At 58.9% G+C, this 17,412-nt stretch overlaps 1 protein-coding gene across 10 annotated transcripts in view; it reads left to right on the top strand.

Annotated features, from left to right (window-relative positions):
* RGS3 (regulator of G protein signaling 3) overlaps positions 1–16,593 on the top strand; it is a 123,608-nt gene extending 107,015 nt beyond the window's left edge. For 9 of the 10 annotated variants that reach the window (XM_055301679.1, XM_055301678.1, XM_055301680.1 and 6 more), the window contains 6 exons: positions 690–1,634; positions 9,667–9,731; positions 13,372–13,473; positions 13,807–13,868; positions 14,474–14,640; positions 15,612–16,593. In XM_055301679.1, the coding sequence (XP_055157654.1) occupies positions 690–1,634; positions 9,667–9,731; positions 13,372–13,473; positions 13,807–13,868; positions 14,474–14,640; positions 15,612–15,797 (1,527 nt within the window). In that variant the 3' untranslated portion in view covers positions 15,798–16,593. Of the gene's footprint in view, positions 1–689; positions 1,635–9,666; positions 9,732–12,932; positions 13,271–13,371; positions 13,474–13,806; positions 13,869–14,473; positions 14,641–15,611 lie in introns of those variants that run through there. The other variant, XM_055301690.1, reaches the window with a different exon arrangement.
* Positions 16,594–17,412: the final 819 nt, after the last annotated feature.

Raw genomic sequence — 17,412 nt, 5'->3', positions numbered from 1 at the left:
TTTCTTTACTGTGTGGAACTCCTGAGTTTCCTCCAAACTCAGTTTAGAGGAACCACTGGGTGGATGATCCCTCCGTGAGGTCCCCTCATGTGCCTGTGACATCTGCGTAGTCCAAGTTGTGGCCAATATTCCGAAGTTCTGGTTTCATTCCATTTTACTAGCTTCAAAGAGAGACTTAAATATTCAGAACAAGTTCTTGTTTGAATATGATTTTTTTTTTTTTTTTTTTTGGCCAGGTCCAAAGTCCTATCACTTTGTGACTGCTCTGGCTTGGGACTTGGTTTGGTTCTGGTTCATGAGGGCAGAGACTGCCGGGCTCCCCTTTTACTCGCAGAGACACCACGACACCTCCCTTGGAGGGCTGCTGGGAAGATCACACAAGAGGAGTGTTTAACTTGGCGTGGCCCCGGCGTGCAATAGGAGCCAGATAATAGCGGTTACTTCTTCTTCCCCTAAATGACCAACCACGCTTTTGATGGAGCGGACATAAAATTCAAGGGAGAAGATAAGGGTGGGAACCCGTGGACAGCTAAGCCAGAGGGGCTTTCTGTTTCTATCTGGTGCTTCAACTTTCAGACTGCGGGGAGTCAGGTGTGGGGTTCAGCCTCTGTGTTGCCGGCTCATGCACCGTGCCTAGCATCTCGCAGCCTCCTCTTCTGAAGCTTTCTTGTTTGCCTCTTGTTTCCCAGATGTTTGAGCCAGAGGCAGATGAGAAGCGAGAGATGCCCTTGGAGGAGGGGAAGGGGCTGGGTGCCGAGGACCCCCCGCCCAGCAAGGACCCCTCTCCTGGCCAGGAGCCTCCTTCAGGACAAGACGTACCCCACAACAAGGACTCCTCTTCCGGTGAAGAGCCTTCTCCTGGCCAAGAATCACTGTCCAGCAAAGACTCACCTTCCTGCAAGGAACCTCCTCCAGGCCAGGAGCCCTCGCCAAGCAAGGACTCCCCACCATGCCAGGAACCCCCCGCAGCCCTGGCCCTCCCTCTCTGCCAGGACCTTCCCGCTGGGCAAGAGCCCCCTCCCAGCCAAGACCTCCCTGTCACCCAGGATGCCTCTGCTCAGGAGCTTGCACCCAGTCAAGACGTGCCCCCCAGCCAGGTTCCCCCACCGGCTGAGGAGACCACAAGCTCTGGGGACCCACCAGCAGCCTCCAGGGACCCGCCTGTGGCCCCCAGGCCAACCTTCGTGATCCCCGAGGTCCGGCTGGACAGTGCTTACAGCCAGAAGGCCGGGGCGGAGGGGGGCAGCCCGACCGAGGAGGAGGAGGACGCCGAGGAGGCTGAGGAGGGGGACGAGGGGGACGAGGAGGAGGAGGAGGACGACGACACGAGTGATGACAACTACGGAGAGCGCCGCGAGGCCAAGCGCAGCAGCATGATCGAGGGGGGCCAGGCCGAGGGCGGCCTCTCCCTGCGGGTGCAGAACTCCCTGCGGCGCCGGACGCACAGCGAGGGCAGCCTGCTGCAGGAAGCCCGCGGGCCCTGCTTCGCCTCCGACACCACCTTGCACTGCTCGGACGGGGAGGGCGCCGCGTCCACCTGGGCCATGCCTTCGCCCCGCACCCTCAAGAAGGAACTGGGCCGCAACGGTGGCTCCATGCACCACCTCTCCCTCTTTTTCACAGGACACAGGAAGGTAAGAAGGCGGAGGGTGGGTGGGAGTGGGTCCTGAGTGAGGACGTGGGGAGGAGGGAGCTGCGGGGGAAGCGCACCACCTTCCCACCCCGCGCCTCTCAGCCTTCCCCGGAGCCTTCTACCCATTTGACAGAGGATACCACTGAGGCACAGAGGGACCGAGGAGGCCACACCTGCACCTATGCCCATGACTCCGTGACTCTCTGTGCTGTGTTCTTACGGCTCCTTGGGACTCGGGGGCGGGGAGGGGGTCCCCACCGAAAATAGAGCAGGTGTGGCCTTGCCCAGGACGTCATGTGCTTGGATCCAAACTGCGTGAGACGTGGGCTGAGGAGCTGTGTACTGTAGTAGAACAGTTAGACTAGGCCCAGGCCTAGTCAGACCAGAAGTCCGTCAGCCAACAATGACAGCACACATTTACCCTGTGCTGGCATTATGCTAAGCAATTTATTTTATTTTATTATTATTATTATTTGAAAGAGTGCACAAATGGTGGGGAGGAGGAGCAGAGGGAGAGGGAGCAAAGTTGTTAGCAGGCACCATGCCCCGCACAGAGCTCGATCTCAGGACCCCGAGATCCTGACCTGAGCCCACATCAAAAGAGTCGGACGCTCAACTGACAGCACCACCCAGGCGCCCCAATTCTAAGCAATTTCACTGACCTCACTAATGAGGAGTGGATGCTGTTGCTGCTCCCTACAGATGAGGAAACTGAGGCACTCTAGGGTTATCTCACTTACACCAGGCCGCATAGTTTATAAATGTCTGCACCAGAGTTAGGTTCTGGCTCCAGGGCTGGGGCTCTTCACCACCATGCTATTTGCCTCTAACAAATATTTATAAATAGATGAATAAGTGTTTATTGATTTCCTGCCGTGTGCCAGGCCCTGTGCTCTGCATCTGCAGGGCTGCAGGAATGTGTGAGGCCGACCTCAGCTTGTGAGGGATGAGTTATCTGCCTGGGTCGGGAGGGTGGCCCCACAGTGGAAAGAGTGCATGCTGGCCCTGAAGCCCATTAGCCAGCTTGAGCCTGGGCTCTTGTCCCCCACGTACTGCGTGGCCTTGGGTGAGTCACTCACCTCCTGAGCCTGAGTGTCCTTCTGTGAAAAGCAGAGATTCATTAGACTCAGGTCCCAGGGTGGTTGAGGATGAGCCAGAAGAGCCCATTGCCCGGTGATGTTGGCGCAGGTGCTGGTGGATGCTTTTGAGGTGCTAGCAGCCAGCACGGCACAGGGCGTCACGACAATGTTGTAAGGCTAGGCAGGTGGGGGTGGGGGGCTCCACGGAGGGCAGAGACCTGGGAGTTCAGGGAGGAAGGATGTCAGGGCCTAGGGCCATTGGGGAAAGCTTCCAGAGCAAGATGCCCCTCGGCGGTTGAGCGGGTTTAGACTAGAGAGAGGATGAGACGGGCATTCTGTGAAAGTGGCCTGGACAGACTCTCCGTAGAAGCCACTTTGGCTAGAGCAGGGAATTCCTGAGACATGAGGGTGGCAGACATACGGCACTCATGCTGCCATCCCGGCAGCGCCCCCGGCAGACATGACCAGTGGATCCCAACACATCTCCTCACTGAGCTGGGCCGTGGCTTCAGAAGCCTTCTTAGCCTCGGCCACTAGCAATGGGGCTGACTTCGCACTTGGGAGGACGCTGCTGCAAGGTGTTTGGACTGGAAGGCCAGGCTGGGAGCCCCAGGAAAGGGTTTTAAACCGCAGCCCCAGAAATCAGAACTAAATCCCAAAGGAACCGGGACTGGATCTCCATTTCCCTGTCCACAAACACATGTGGTTCTAACTTTGATGTGCTCCACAATCACCAGGAGGAGGTTGTTAATATATAGATTTCCTTTTTCTTTTAAAGATCTTTTTTATTCATTCATGAGAGACACAGAGAGAGAGAGAGAGGCAGAGGCACAGGCAGAGGGAGAAGCAGGCTCCATTCAGGGAGCCCGACGCGAGACTCCATCCCAGGACCCCGGGGTCCCTCCCTGAGCCCAAGGCAGACGCTCAACCACTGAGCCACCCAGGGGACCCTAATATATAGATTTATAAGTCTCCAACTCCAGGCTCCCAGAATCAGAATTGCCAGCAGGTGGTACCCAGATGCTGCATCTTAAACAAGCCCCCTGGGGGCTGTGCTGTTCCCCATAGTTTGATTATCTCCGTCTTGGGCCATTTCTTGATGCAGCTTCCACAGGTGAGAGTCCAGAACTCTGTTCTACCCAGGTGAGGCCTCAGGCTCACTCAGACCAGGCCTGGCCACTCGTCTCTGGAGGGCACCCAGGTCCCAGGCCTCACCACCCTCCGGGCCTCCTGCTCTCGATTCCACACCCCACCCCCCCAATAAAAATACAAATATTTATTTACAGATAAATTCATGCACATTCACGCAAGCCCTTCTAGTTCCCCCAGACCAGCTGATCTGAGCTTCTATTTGGGGGCAGATACTTCTCTTTCGGAGTCCGGCAGGCCTGGACCAGCTCTGTCCTGTTTCAGCCTCCTCCTCTGGGAGCCCGAGGTTTTTGCTGGCATCCCCCCCTCCCTGTTTGGCCTCTTGTTTCCTTTCTTGGGCTTGAGCGACAGAGTTGGCAGGGGCCTCAGAGGCTGCGCGTCCAGGGTTTCCACTTACCCGGCTTCCAGTCCATCATCGTGTATATCCTGCTCGCTCCAGCCAGCCGGTTTCACTAAGAACCCTGCCCTTGAGGTCAAGGCTGGGTGAGCCCCTGGTCGTGTGCCATCCCTCCCTGGCAGGGGGCCTCGGGCAAGTCCCTGCTCTTTCTTGAGCCTCAGTTTTTCATCAGCGAAAGGGGCATTGTAATAATACCTCCTCTGTAGGGGAAAACCAAATAGCCTGACGCCGGTGGGGTGTTTCAGGCAGTGCCTGGTACTCCGCACTCGGTGGGTGCTCCATAAATGGGAATCGTGTTGCTGACGAGGACGAGGAGAGCAGCAGAGCGGTAGCAGGCCAACATTCACGGCGCCTCCAGCTCCCTTTTCTGGACCGTGCGGCGCTGGGGCAGGGTGGGGACACCTTGGCCTCCAGCGGGAGCCTGAGCCTCTGCACACAGCAAGTGATGCTGGAGCCAGGCCTGGCCTCACCCTGCCCAGTCCTCCCTGGCTCTACCCCATACCCTGCAACTGCAGACTGGTGAGGGACAGGGTCTGGGGGGCTGGCAGCTGGCGGGAGGCAGCGGGTTCCCCCGTGACTTCCATCTTCCTGCCCGGAGCCTGGCATGGGCCTGGCTTTCTAACATCTAACATGGGCCCGCCCACCAGGCTGTGCCAGGCAGGAGGTGAAGAGGAGAGGGACCAAGTCTTCAGGTGGAGTCAGGCAGACCTGGGTTCAAATCTCAGCTTTGCCTCCTCCTTCCTGGTCCTGAGACCTTGGCCACGTTATGTCTTTCTTTGAGCTTTCATTTTCTCTTATAAAGGGGGAGTGCTAGGTCTTCCTGGAGTTGCCCCAGGGTTTCGAGAAGGTGGCAGTGTGGGGAAAGCTCTGTGTCGGCGGCAGGGGTGAAACCCAGGAGGGCGGGATAGAGCTGGTGAGGTCCTGGGCTGGTCTCTGTGCTGCTGCGTGGCTAAGCTGAGACAGTCCCAGGGGCCACTGTCCCTACGTTACCAGGCTGCAACCTGTCACCCTGCTCTCCTGTGTGCGGAGTGAGTTCTCCGGGGAGTAGGAGCGTCTGAGCCAGACAGATCAGGGAGATGGTCCACTCGCCATGGTCCTTTTACAAATGGGCTGCCTGAGGTCCAGAGAGAAGACCTTCTCCCCCACCCAAGGTGAAGCTGGGGTGTCCCCTGGGCCGGATCCGATCCCTGCGAGTTGCGTTGTCTCACAGTGCCCCCTGCTGCCCGACCCCTGCCTCGCTGGCTGCCCCCTGGCGGCCCCGCAGCCCTGCATCTGCTCTTTTCCCGGGGGGGGGGGGGGGGGGGGGGGGGGGGGGGGGGCTCCCCCCAGCGAATTTGGGTCTGGGCCTAGCTTGCTGCCATTTGGTTCCACCTCAGCCCGGCCTGGCCTGGCCCAGGGTCGTAGGTCGTTCTTTGACAGCGAGGAGACAGAGGCTGGGGCCCTCCCTGGCCATGCTTCCTTCTCCCCGCCTCCTGCGGGGACCAGCGTGGGCAGGGACTGGCTGCCACACACCAAGCTGCCCGCCGGGCGGAGGTCCAGACAAGAGCACCCCAGAGATGCCTTCCGGCCCCAAGATGTGACACCACCACAAGGTTCTGTGGGGTCCACCAGGCTGGACCAGGTCAGCGAGAGCAGCCAGGCGAGGCTCCTGCTCCTGAGACCCCCCAGTCATGGGTGGGCCAGGCCTGAAAGTCTCTGCCACTTGCCAGCTTATGGAGCCCCGGCAAGCTACGGAACCGCTCTGGGCCTCGGTTTCCCCCACTGTAAAATGGGGCAAATGACAACACACTGTTCTCAGGGCTGTCGCGAAGATAAACAAGGTAAAGTAGGTTAAGCCCCTTCACATAGCGAGAGCTCAGTAAACACTGGCACCATGCACCGTAGCGCTTGCACGTACCGGGCACTGTGCTAGGCACTTCCCGTGTGTTCGCTTAGTTAATTCGCACCCTGCTCCTGTGAGGCCGGTCCAGGTATTATGCCAGTTTTACAGATACAGAGACCGAGGCAGAGAGAGAGGGAGAGGTTGTGACCCGGCTGAAGTCAATCAGCTAATAAGTCACCGAGGTAGGATTCAAATCCGGACAGTGAGGAATTGCCACTCTTAACCACAACTATCATTATAGTTATAATTGCAGTAAGAATTATAGTTATTATTCCAGGAGGCGGGGAGCTCCCAGGCCTGGAGCGGCCGGGTGGGGGCTGGGCAGGCCCCAGGGATTCCTGCGTGGAGTGACGGGAGGCTGGTGGCTCCAGGCTCCCCTCGATTCCCCTTTCAGCAGGGAGGGCCCTGTAGAGTAGCAAGGCAGCGGGGAGCAGCTGGGAAGGAGCCGCCTTTTGTGTGCTGGGTCCGGGGCAGGCCTTGCCGTGGTTCCCAGAGAGGGGAGCCTTGGGGCCCACTGCGGGGCTGGGAATCAGACCCTGACTCTCTGGCTCAGTTTCCTCTCTGTCTGGCCCGCAGCGCCCCCCCCCCACCCCTAGTGTCTGGGTCCCCCCAGCTGCTCTGGGGGTCAACTCCCAGGGCCTGAGCTAGCAGGCTGGTGGCTGTGGGCTGGTCCCTGCTGAAGATGACACCTCCCCTCCCCCCCCACCCCTGACCCAGCAGTGGAAGGAAGAGCCCATTTCCCAGCAGAGCAGTGCAGAGGCTGGGGGTGCAGGCGGGGCGGGAGTGGCCCCCAGGCCCATTGTGTGGGCTCGATAAAGTACGGAAGCCGAGGTTAGAATGGGAGGAAGCCCAGCGCCCGTGGCCCTTTCCCACGGGTGGGGGCTCCGGGCACGGCCTCGCCAGGCCAGCGTGACTGCAGCCCCTGTGCACGGGGAGGCCACAGCAGTAAGACTCCGGGGCAGTGAACAGCCCTGCTTCCGGAGGGCGCGGTGACTCCTCCAACAGCCAGGGGGCTGTCACCCCGGCCCTGCTGTAGCTAAAGAAGCTGATGCTGAGAGGCCAAGAAGCCCCTCCAGAGCCAGTGGAACTAGGATCAGTACCTGCTTCCTGCAAAGCCGAGCTCTGGAATCACACACCATGGATGGGTGTATGCCTGTGTGTGCACGTACACACGCGTGTTTACAACCCCGGCGGGGCAGTGCTCTCAGGAAGGAGGTGGCACTTCCCCCGAGTCTTTTACTGAAAACATTCAAAGTGTGCGCCATCCTTACCTTTGAGTAGCAGCATCCTCTGGTGGAGAAACTCGGGTCTTAAATGCACACCGACCTGCCACTTCAGCGCTGGGTATCTTTGGGCAAGTGACTTGACTTCTCTGAACCTCCGTTTGCTTTATGGACTTATTCTGAAGATGAATGAGATAGTCTCTGGATAGTGCCCATTCCGGGGTCTGGGCTATAGTATGAGCTCCATAAAGGGAAGTATAATTCCCCGCTCCCTCCATCCATCCATCCGCCCATCCACGGTGGGCATTCCACGTTGGCTAGTCGCTCCCCCTGCTGGCTATCACTGCAGTAAGGCCACTTCTCTCCCCAAATTCGGAACACTTTAAGAACGAGCCCATTTTTATTTTACAAATGAGGAATCCACGGCCCAGGGTGGGGCTCATGGGGAGTCTGAGCTGAGATCCACACGGGGTGGTATTTTGTCTTGTCTGGGGACATAGTGCCCATGCCCGGCCTGCTCTGAGCTCTAGTTCCTCCCCCATCTCGGGGCATTTCCTGGGCCCCTGTTCTAGGGTGGCCCTGGCAGGGCCTTGGGTTTGGGCTGGAGAAAGATGGACAAGCACCAGCTGGGCAGGGAAACCGCAGACAGCTCTGGTAGAGACGGTGGGAATCTGGAGCCGCCTGGAGGAGAGGTGCGGCAGGCTGGGGGGAGGAGGAGAGAGGGCATTCAGGGAAGGGGAGGAGGCACAGGCAAAGGGGAGGGCCAAGGGGGTGGGGAGGTGCAGTCTGTGGCCGCAGGAGAGCAAGGGGGATAGAGCTGAAGCCTAGATTCAGGCAGTGAGGACCTCAAGCCTTGTTCCCCATCTGCTTTCCCTCATTTTTTTTTTAAGATTTTATTTATTCATTCATGAGAGACACAGAGAGAGAGGCAGAATCACAGGCAGAGGGAGAAGCAGGCTCCCTGCTTCTCCTGCAGGGAGCCTGACACAGGATTCCATCCCAGGACCCTGGGATCACCACCCAAGCCAAAGGCAGACACTCAACCACTGAGCCACCCAGGTGTCCCCTGCTTTCCCTCTTTGATTCATTCTTCATTTGACAAGTATTTGTTGAGCTTCTAACATGTGCCAGGCCCCATGAAGGTGACCCAGGCAGACAGAGGCCTTGCTCTTGAGAACTCACAGTCAAGCCCAGGGGAGAGACTGAGGAAAAGCCTTTTCAAAGGTGGTGCGGACCTCACAAGGGGTGAAGGGGCACAGCCTTGGCCTAGGGCTCTGGGAGTGCTCCCTAGGCCATGAAGCATTTCGGTGGCATACCCAAGGGCTAGGTCTTTCCTGAGGCTGGGTCTTGGGAGTCCAGGGAGATGGGAGGGTAACAAAAGCATCCCTGGTGGAAGGTGTAGCCCGTGGAAAGGCCTGAGGTGAGGGGGGGAGGTCAGGCAAAGACGTCCCATTTGGCTGGGGGGCAGGAGGGTGCTGGAGCAGGGGTCAGGCTGGAGAGGTAACGAAAGGAGTTGTAACTGATGTTAAAATGCAACTTTCTGGGCAGCCCAGGGTGGCTCAGTGGTTTAGCGCCGCCTTCAGCCCAGGGCGTGATCCTGGCGTCCCAGGAACGAGTCCCACGTCGGGCTCCCTGCATGGAGCCTGCTTCTCCCTCTGCCTGTCTCTCTGTGTGTGTGTGTGTCTCTCATGAATGAGTAAATAAAATCTTTTTTAAAAAAAAATGCAACTTTCTGTCCAGATCCAATGGCGGACCCTGTGTATCGTGTCACAGGGTTTAGATATTACCCTGGGGGCACTGGGCAGAAAGCCCAGCTGCTGACCGATCCCAGGCCTCTGCCAAACCTCACAAGCCTGAGTTGGCCATTATAATCTCGATTTTGAAATTAAGAAATGGAGGCTCACAGAGGGACAGTGATTGGCCAAGTCACGCTGCGGAACCCGTCCTGTAGCCCTGCTCTCCCGTCTGCCCTACTGCCTGCAACGATTAAGGGCTGTGACTCTGGCCCTGCCATCAGGGCTGTGACTCCGGCCCTGCCATCAGGATTGTGTCTCTGGCTTCTCCCTTGCAAACTGGGCTCCGAGTTGCATCAGGAGGAGACCCCTCTAGCTGGAGCATCTGTCAGCCACACTTGGTGGACAGACTGTTCCCAGAAATGGGTCTCCCTGTCCCTCACCTGAGGGGTAGGAGCTTTGCAGGAGAGGAGTGGGGCAGTTGGAGGAGCCCTTGGCTCCCTGAGCCTCTCTGCTCAGCCAGCAGCCGTCGGCTGCCCAGACCATAACGTGTCTATCTTCCTTCCACAGATGAGCGGGGCTGACACAGTTGGGGATGATGATGAAGCCTCTCGGAAGAGAAAGAGCAAAAACCTGTACGTTGCAAAGATCCATGATCCTCCACCTTGCAGTCAGGGAGACTTCTTCCCAAGCCTCTCTCCCTCCTCTATCCCTGGGCTTGTCTCTCCTCTGGGGGTACAGGTGAGGAGAAGGGGCCGTGCCCAGTCCTGCTCTAGAGAGACGCCAGTCCACAGCAAGACCTTAAGACGGGCCAGCAAAAAAAAAAAACCCCAAAAACCAAAACAAAACAAAAAAAAGACTGGCCAGCGGCCCCAGGGGGGGTCACCGGGGTCCTGAGCGTCCGCAAGGGCCTCAGCACGCAGGCAGAGTGAGGCCGCCTGCTGACTCAGTACCTGGAAGCCCCAGGGAACCACGCGGAGGCAGGCAGCCAGGTCGTCCTGGCCCCGGCCCAGCTGGGCAGTGGCTGAGTGACCCTGACAAGTGCTTTGCTCCCTCTGAGAGAGGACAGACAGTCCTCGGGATTCCCGCCTTCTCCCCGTCGGGGGCATTGCCAGGAGGTGGCGCTGCTGGTCCAGGTAGCCTGGCCCTCGCTCCCCAGCCTGCAGGCCGCACTCCTGGGCTTTACACTGCCGTTTTGGAGGTTTGTGAGCCGTACCCATTAAATTAACAGGGTGTGTGTGTGGGTTCTCCTTGGCTCTCCTTGGACACCGAGGCCCAAGGCCCTGGGGACTGGGTGGTGGAGGTGGGGGGGATGGAGAGGAGGCCCTGGGGCATGTGGTGGTATGCCCCCTGGGCCCCCTAGTGCTCATCATCATCTACCAGTTGGGCCTGGGGGAGGAGGACAGGCATCTTTCCAGATGCCTCCTGCAGCCACTTCCCTGGCCTCTACTTTGGCTGGAGTCCACTACCCTAGAAACTTTCTTCCCGGCTCCTCTGCCCTCTCCAGCTTCCTGTGGCAACAGTAGACTTCTCTCACTCTGCAGCCAGGAGCAATCACGCCCTTCTAGGGAAGGTGAAATGCACCAAAAATAGCTCTGTGTACCAACCGTTGGGTCCCGGTGTCACCAAAGCCACTGGGGGTGCCGCTCCCAGGGGTGGGGCGGTGGAGGCCGTGGAGGGCCAGCATCTGCCGTGCCAGAGCTGTCCCGGCCCGGTCCACTGACTCTAGCCTCCCTTCCTGGTGGGTGCTGCCTTTTGAAGGCCTGAAGCTCACCTTTTTTTTTTTTTTTTAATGTTTTTAAAGATTTTATTTATTTGACAGAGAGAGAGAGAACACAAGCAGGGGGAGCAGGAGAGGGAGAAGCAGACTTCCCACTGAGCAGGGAGCCTGATGCCGGGGCTCCATCCCAGGACCCCGAGATCATGACCTGAGCAGAAGGCAGACACTTAACCTACTGAACCACCCAGGCACCCCTGAGGCTCACATTCTTAAAAGCTTTGTCTAGGACTCTTAGGCTCTAGGGTAACAAAAAATAACTAATATTTATTGTGCCAGGCACTGTTATATGATCTAACTTAGTCTTTACCATTATTTCTATTTCATATTTCCTTTTTTTCTCACTTACTCTGTTTGACCAATGAGCAAATTGAAGCAAAAAGAAGTTACTTGTCCGAGGGTCATACAGCAAGTACGTGGTGGAGTGGGGATCTGAGACCTGGCATGCTGGCTCTAGAAATATCGATATACATGTGTATATATTTTTCCCCAGAGCCGTTATATTTGAAGTTCAGTGCAAAGCACTCTGAGGGAGGTTCACAGCAGCCCGGCCAGGTAGCCTCTGAGTGATGAGAGTCCATTCCCCAGAGGCCACTCATTCCATCTCTTCATGGCTCTGGTTGGAGGAAAGTGCTCCTTTAGCTTCTGCTTGTGGGTCCCTGTTCTGGCTTTTGGACCCACGTGGGAACACGGCGGGGCGGAGGGGGGGCGGGCTCTGAGCTCTGCCTTACAGTCAGACAGACCACTATGCTCCAGGAAGTCGAATGCTGGCATTCTAGTCACCCCAGGGCGCTCTAAGGGCCCCCATCCTCACCGAGAGGACTGCCAGGCCCTGGACTCCTTGGCCTTAGCCCAATGGCTTGGACTTGCAAGAGCAGGGTCCCCCATCACTGATGGATGAAAACCTGAGGTGCTGAGAGGTTAGGTAACTTGACAAAGAGCACACAGTTGGTACCTGCTGGGGTTGGGATTTGTCCCTGAGGCTCTGAGGCTCTGGAGTCCACACTTAACCTCCACAGGGCACCACCTCCCTTACCTACTTACCCAGGGTGTCCCATAGGTCTTAATGCCACTTTCAGCTTCAATGACTTCAGAAGTGCAAATACCACAAACCTACAAACACCCGCTTGCAGTTGCATTATTTACGTTTCTTTTACACTTACTTAGCTTTGCGAATTGGCAAAAAAAAAAAAAAAAAAAAAAAAAAAAAAAAAAAACAAGGGGGTGGGGGATCCCTGGATGGCTCAGCGGTTTAGCACCTGCCTTTGGCCCAGGGCACCATCCTGGAGTCCCAGGATCGAATCCCACGTCAGGCTCCGGCATGGAGCCTGCTTCTCCCTCCTCCTGTGTCTCTGCCTCTCTCTCTCTCTCTCTCTCTCTCTCTGTGTGTGTCTATCATAAATAAATAAACCTTTAAAAAAAACCCACAAAAAATGATTTTGCCAATACATTTTTTATCGTGACTTGGTTCCGGTCAGCATTTTTTATCTTTCACCAGAACAGAAACCAAAAATCAAAATTAAAAAAAAAAAAAGATGGTTCAAAAATCACAAAACTACATGTGCATTTTAAAAAAAATTTCCATAATTAAAATTCCAAACGACGTTTTTTGAAAGTTTGTAGGATTTGTACTTCTGAAGTTGTCTGAGCTTTGAAACCGTACTCAGACTTTGGGGACACCCTGCGTCTTCGCGGACGCTTGTACGGAAAGCCAGCGGCAGAGGCTGAGGCCGGGGAGCCTGGGCTGTTCCCCTGGAGGTGCCCAGGGTGGGGGGTTTAGCGACCGGGGAGGATGGGGGTGCACAAACTCGAGCCTGGGGCGCTTAACCCCTTCCTTGCCAGCAGCTTTGCCCGGGGCTGAATCGGGCCTCCTGGGGGGCGTGGCAAGGCTAAAAATGATTCCTGGCTAAAAATAGCCAGTCCTGCCACCCTGGTGGGCAGGGTCCCCCCCCCACTCCCTCCCTCCCTCCCAGCAATTTGCTGACTTGTTTTCTCCTCCTTCCCCGGCGCTGCCATGGCAACGGGGAGGCCGGTCACAAATAACTGGGTCTGGCTTTTTGCCGGGGGCCCCAGAGGCCGCCCCTTGCAGACACATGCCCCTTTCACGGGCTCCCTCCCAGGGTTGGCCAGGAGGGATATTTTTTTTTCCGCTCCCGTCCTGGGCCCTCCCATTTCCTGGCTCCTCCTGTCTGAGTCCCAGCCGGGCCCCCGGAGCCCAGTCGGCGGCTGGGATCCCCGCGAGCGAGCGCTCGCACCGTCGTGCCTGCGGGTGGGGAGCCCGAGCCTTGGGGGTGCTCCCTGCAGGCCGCCCCGGCCCAGGCGGGGCCCCGCGGAGATGCTCCGAGGCATGTACCTCACCCGCAACGGGAACCTGCAGCGGCGGCACACGATGAAGGAGTAGGTGCCTCCCGCCCGGCGCCCGGCCCGGGCACCCAGTAGGTGCCACCCTGGTCGGCGCCCGGCCGCCCGCTGACCCCCTTCTCTGCTTCCGCCCCCAGGGCCAAGGACATGAAGAACAAGCTGGGCATCTTCAGGCGGAGGAACGAGTCTCCCGGGGCCCAGCCGGCGGGCAAGGCAGACAAAATGGTCAAGTCATTCAAGTAGGTCGGGTCTGCACCCCGGGGTCCCCAGGGGAGCGGGGCTGGTGGGGCGCTAAGTGGAGAGGGGGGTTGGGCTGGATCCAGCTCCCCGTGGGCTGGAGGCTGTCTCTGAGGGAGCCTGGTACCCGGCAGGCAGGGGGAGACGGGGACCAGCTGCAGGGGGAGACCGGCCAGGCAGGGGCAGGGGTGGGAGCCCGAAGTGATGCGGGCCCAGGGAAGGGGGGTGGGCTCCCCAGCTGGGCTCGGCCACCGCCCAGGGCCAGGGGCAGCTAACAGGCCCCCCCGCCCCGCCCCCCGCCCTTGCCTCACTGCGCCCCTTCCCTCGTCCCCCAGGCCCACCTCAGAGGAAGCCCTCAAGTGGGGTGAGTCCTTGGAGAAGCTGCTGCTTCACAAATGTAAGTGGGGGCCAGCCGGCCTGCTCCCCGCTCCCCTCCGGGTGTCATCTCCCTCCCTCTCCCCCTTCCGCCTCTCGGGACTGTGGCCTTCCCTCTTTCCTGGGTGCCAGTCCGGGGCCCCCCCGCTGTGGGGAGAGGCCGGGCCCTTGGGCTGGCCTTGGAGCCGGCTCCTGCCAGCCCCTCCCCGTCCACGGGAGCTGGCCCAGCCCGCAGGAGGCCGCGGCGACCTGTGCGCTCAGGCCCGGATTCCCAGAAGAGCGATAAACATTTCCAGGGACCGAGGGCTTACACGGGCCAAGGGTGCCCGCAGCTCATGGGCACGGCCCCTCTGATCCTCGCAGGGCTCCAGGAACTGGCTCGTGAGCCCCATTTTACAGATGGGGGAACTGAGGCACAAACCGGGGAGAGACGTGAGCCTTGGAGAGGCAGCGGCAGGGCCGGGCCGCATGCCGGGGCTCCTGGCTCTTGGAAGTGGTTACCTTACCAAGCTCCCAACATCCCAACATCTGCACCCTAAGAGACCCCCGAGAGGAGGCTAGGGGGTCCCAGAGGGCAGGAGGGGCTGGTTCTGCTCCTCACCCCAGGGCCTGGGCTTCTCGCCACAGATGGGTTAGCCGTGTTCCAGGCCTTCCTTCGCACCGAGTTTAGTGAGGAGAACCTGGAATTCTGGCTGGCATGTGAGGACTTCAAGAAGGTCAAGTCACAGTCCAAGATGGCGGCCAAGGCCAAGAAGATCTTTGCTGAGTATATCGCCATCCAGGCGTGCAAGGAGGTAAGGCCTCAGGCCCCTCAGCCCACAGCTGGTGGCCTCTCAGTGGCCTCGAGGAGCTCAGGAAGGGGAGAGGCGAGAGGGATGCTCGGGGACCGTGGTGTGGCCAGGGTGGAGAGGAAGCAAGCCCAGGGCCCCGGGAAGGACAGATCTCCATTGGTAACAAATCAGAAAGGCCGCTGTCGGGCGCTCTGTGCCAGGCATGTGCTGAGCCCTTTATGTGTGAACTCTTTTATCTGATCCTCATGACAACCTGTAAAATGGGTTCAATATTATCTTCACTTTAAAAACGAGGCGACAGGAGGATCCCTGGGTGGCGCAGCGGTTTAGCACCTGCCTTCAGCCCAGGGCGTGATCCTGGAGACCCGGGATCGAGTCCCACGTCGGGCTCCCTCCCTCTGCCTGTGTCTCTGCCCCTCTCTCTCTCTCTCTTTCTCTGTGTCTCTCATGCATAAATAAATAAAATCTTAAAAAAAAAAATAAGGCGACAGTGTCTGCTGAGGTCAGAGGAGCTAACATCTATTGAGTGCTTACTGAGTGTCGGGTACTGTGGGCAAAGTCGCAGCGGGTGATCTGTTGATCTGCTCGGTCTGTGTTTCCCGTGGATGACCTTGCTTCGTCTCTGCCACTCTTTGAGGGGTACACCACTCCTCCTAGCCCGCGGACAGGACAGGCGGGCCTCGGAGCACTCATGTGATGTGCTCAGGGTCCCGGGCCTAGGCACGGCGCCGCCGGGATTCCAACCAGGCAGTCTGACCTTAGAGGTGTTTTCAGGCCCTATAAGCTACCAGCCCTACAGTGAGCGACCCGGCCAGGACTTGGGCCACTGACCCGAGGGCCTCCACTCTGAGACTTAAGACGTGGAGCAGAGGGGCTCGGAGGTGACAGGCTGGGGACGGCCCGTTCCTGGGCCCCCGCCCCGGGGTCGGCCCCCTGCAGGTGGGCCTGACTGTGCTGCCCTCCCCCCTCCACAGGTAAACCTGGACTCCTACACCCGAGAGCACACCAAGGACAACCTGCAGAGTGTCACCCGGGGCTGCTTCGATCTGGCGCAGAAGCGCATCTTTGGGCTCATGGAAAAAGACTCGTATCCACGCTTCCTCCGCTCTGACCTCTACCTGGACCTCATTAACCAGAAGAAGATGAGTCCCCCACTTTAGGGGCTGCCAGGGTCGAGCCCCGTGTTCACACCAGGCGGGCTGGGCCCCCTTCCCACCTGCCTCTCTCCCTCTGCGACGGAGGGGGCAAGCAAGCCCCCAGAGGCTGTGTCTCCGGATGGACAGACGGGCATTCGGATGAGAGACCTGGACCGAGAGAGGCCCAGGCCACCGGAGGAGCAGAAGGACTGGCCCCGTTGGGTCCCCACTGCCCCGGTACGAGGGGGCCCGAGGGCCCTGGCAGGTCAGGGGCCCTGGCTGAGCCAGACCTGGAGCTGCTGCTCTGTGCTGCGTAGACTCAGCATTGACCAAGTTCCTTAAAGAACTGGCTGATGGGGCAGGGGGCCTGGCTGTGGGCTCCAGGGATCTCCCGGGGGAGGCCACTGGGGCTCGCCACTCCGACCCCGCCTTGAGTTTTATTTATTTAAATAGTAGTCGGATGCTTGGCACGTCGTCCTGTTATAGGAAATTTTTGCCTCATCGGTTTTCCTAATTTACAAGTGCAATATTTTAACCAACGCCTTGTGAAAAGCCACCTCGCCGAGAAGGTGGACACCACTTTCCAGTTTCAGGGGAGTTGCTGGTCCCAGGCACCAGCAGTGGGCAGCTGGGCCTTCTGGACTCATGCGGCCTGGCGGGGTGTGGGTGCTTCCGTGGGAGCTCGCACAGAGATCCAGCACCCCCCCCCGCCCCCACCCACCGAGGGAAGTGCCCCTCAGGGGCTCTGGGAAAGCATGGCACCCTTGGACCACACAGCAGCCAAGTTCTGGAGCAAATAAAAGGCCTGTGTTATTTCTCATTCGTGTGTTCCTGGGTCTTGAGCTTTCCCAGGGTGACTGGGGCTCGGGGGGCTGGGGTCAGTCTGGCTTCTCCTCTCTCGCCATCACCCGCCTCCCACCCCAGAGCCACAGACATGGTGCCCTGGGGCTTGCGGCTCACTGACCGCTTCCCCGGGCTAGGCATCCTTGTCCGTCTACCGTCTCACCTTCCCACAGCCTGGGAGGTGGGGGTTAGGCCCATTTCACAGATGGGGACAGTGAAGCATGGGCAGGTAAGGTGACTCGTCCAAGGTCATATGGCTGGCGAGTGGCAGAGACCGGGTTCTGCCAAAGCCCAGCCATAGCGCCTGTACTCCGGATTGCTGTCCTCTGCTTGCCACAGGATGGAGGCCTAGCTTGGCCACCATACTAAGGCTGGTTGGCCGAGGTGGAGGAGGCCAGCGTCTCAGGCAGGGCAACGGCTGCAGATGGACAGGTCCGTGGACACCTTTAGGACAGAAGGGAGATGTGGGCAGGTGGCAAGGCGTGGGGCTTACAGAGAATCCCTCCGTCTCCCTGGAAGGCTTCCCACTCTGCACCTAACAAGAGGTGCAAATTTAGGCAAGGTGTGTCCCAAAGCCGCATTTCACTGGAGGCCTTGCATCACTTGCTTGGAGGAGATGAGAGAAGAGCCTGGAACCCAGGCCAAGCTGATGCCAAGGCTGGCCCCCGGTGCCCCCTCCTACAGCCTGCTGGGGGCTGGGGCTCGGGCACGGCCTGGAGTGGGGGCCCCCAGTGCCCCCTCCTGCAGCCTGCCGCGGCCTGGGGGCTGGGGCTCGAGCATGGCCTGGAGTGGGGTC

The sequence above is a fragment of the Nyctereutes procyonoides genome, unplaced genomic scaffold (genome assembly GCF_905146905.1).
Source record: "Nyctereutes procyonoides isolate TBG_1078 unplaced genomic scaffold, NYPRO_anot_genome, whole genome shotgun sequence".
Taxonomy (NCBI): Eukaryota; Metazoa; Chordata; class Mammalia; order Carnivora; family Canidae; genus Nyctereutes; species Nyctereutes procyonoides.
This window is presented reverse-complemented; position numbering and strand designations above follow the sequence as displayed.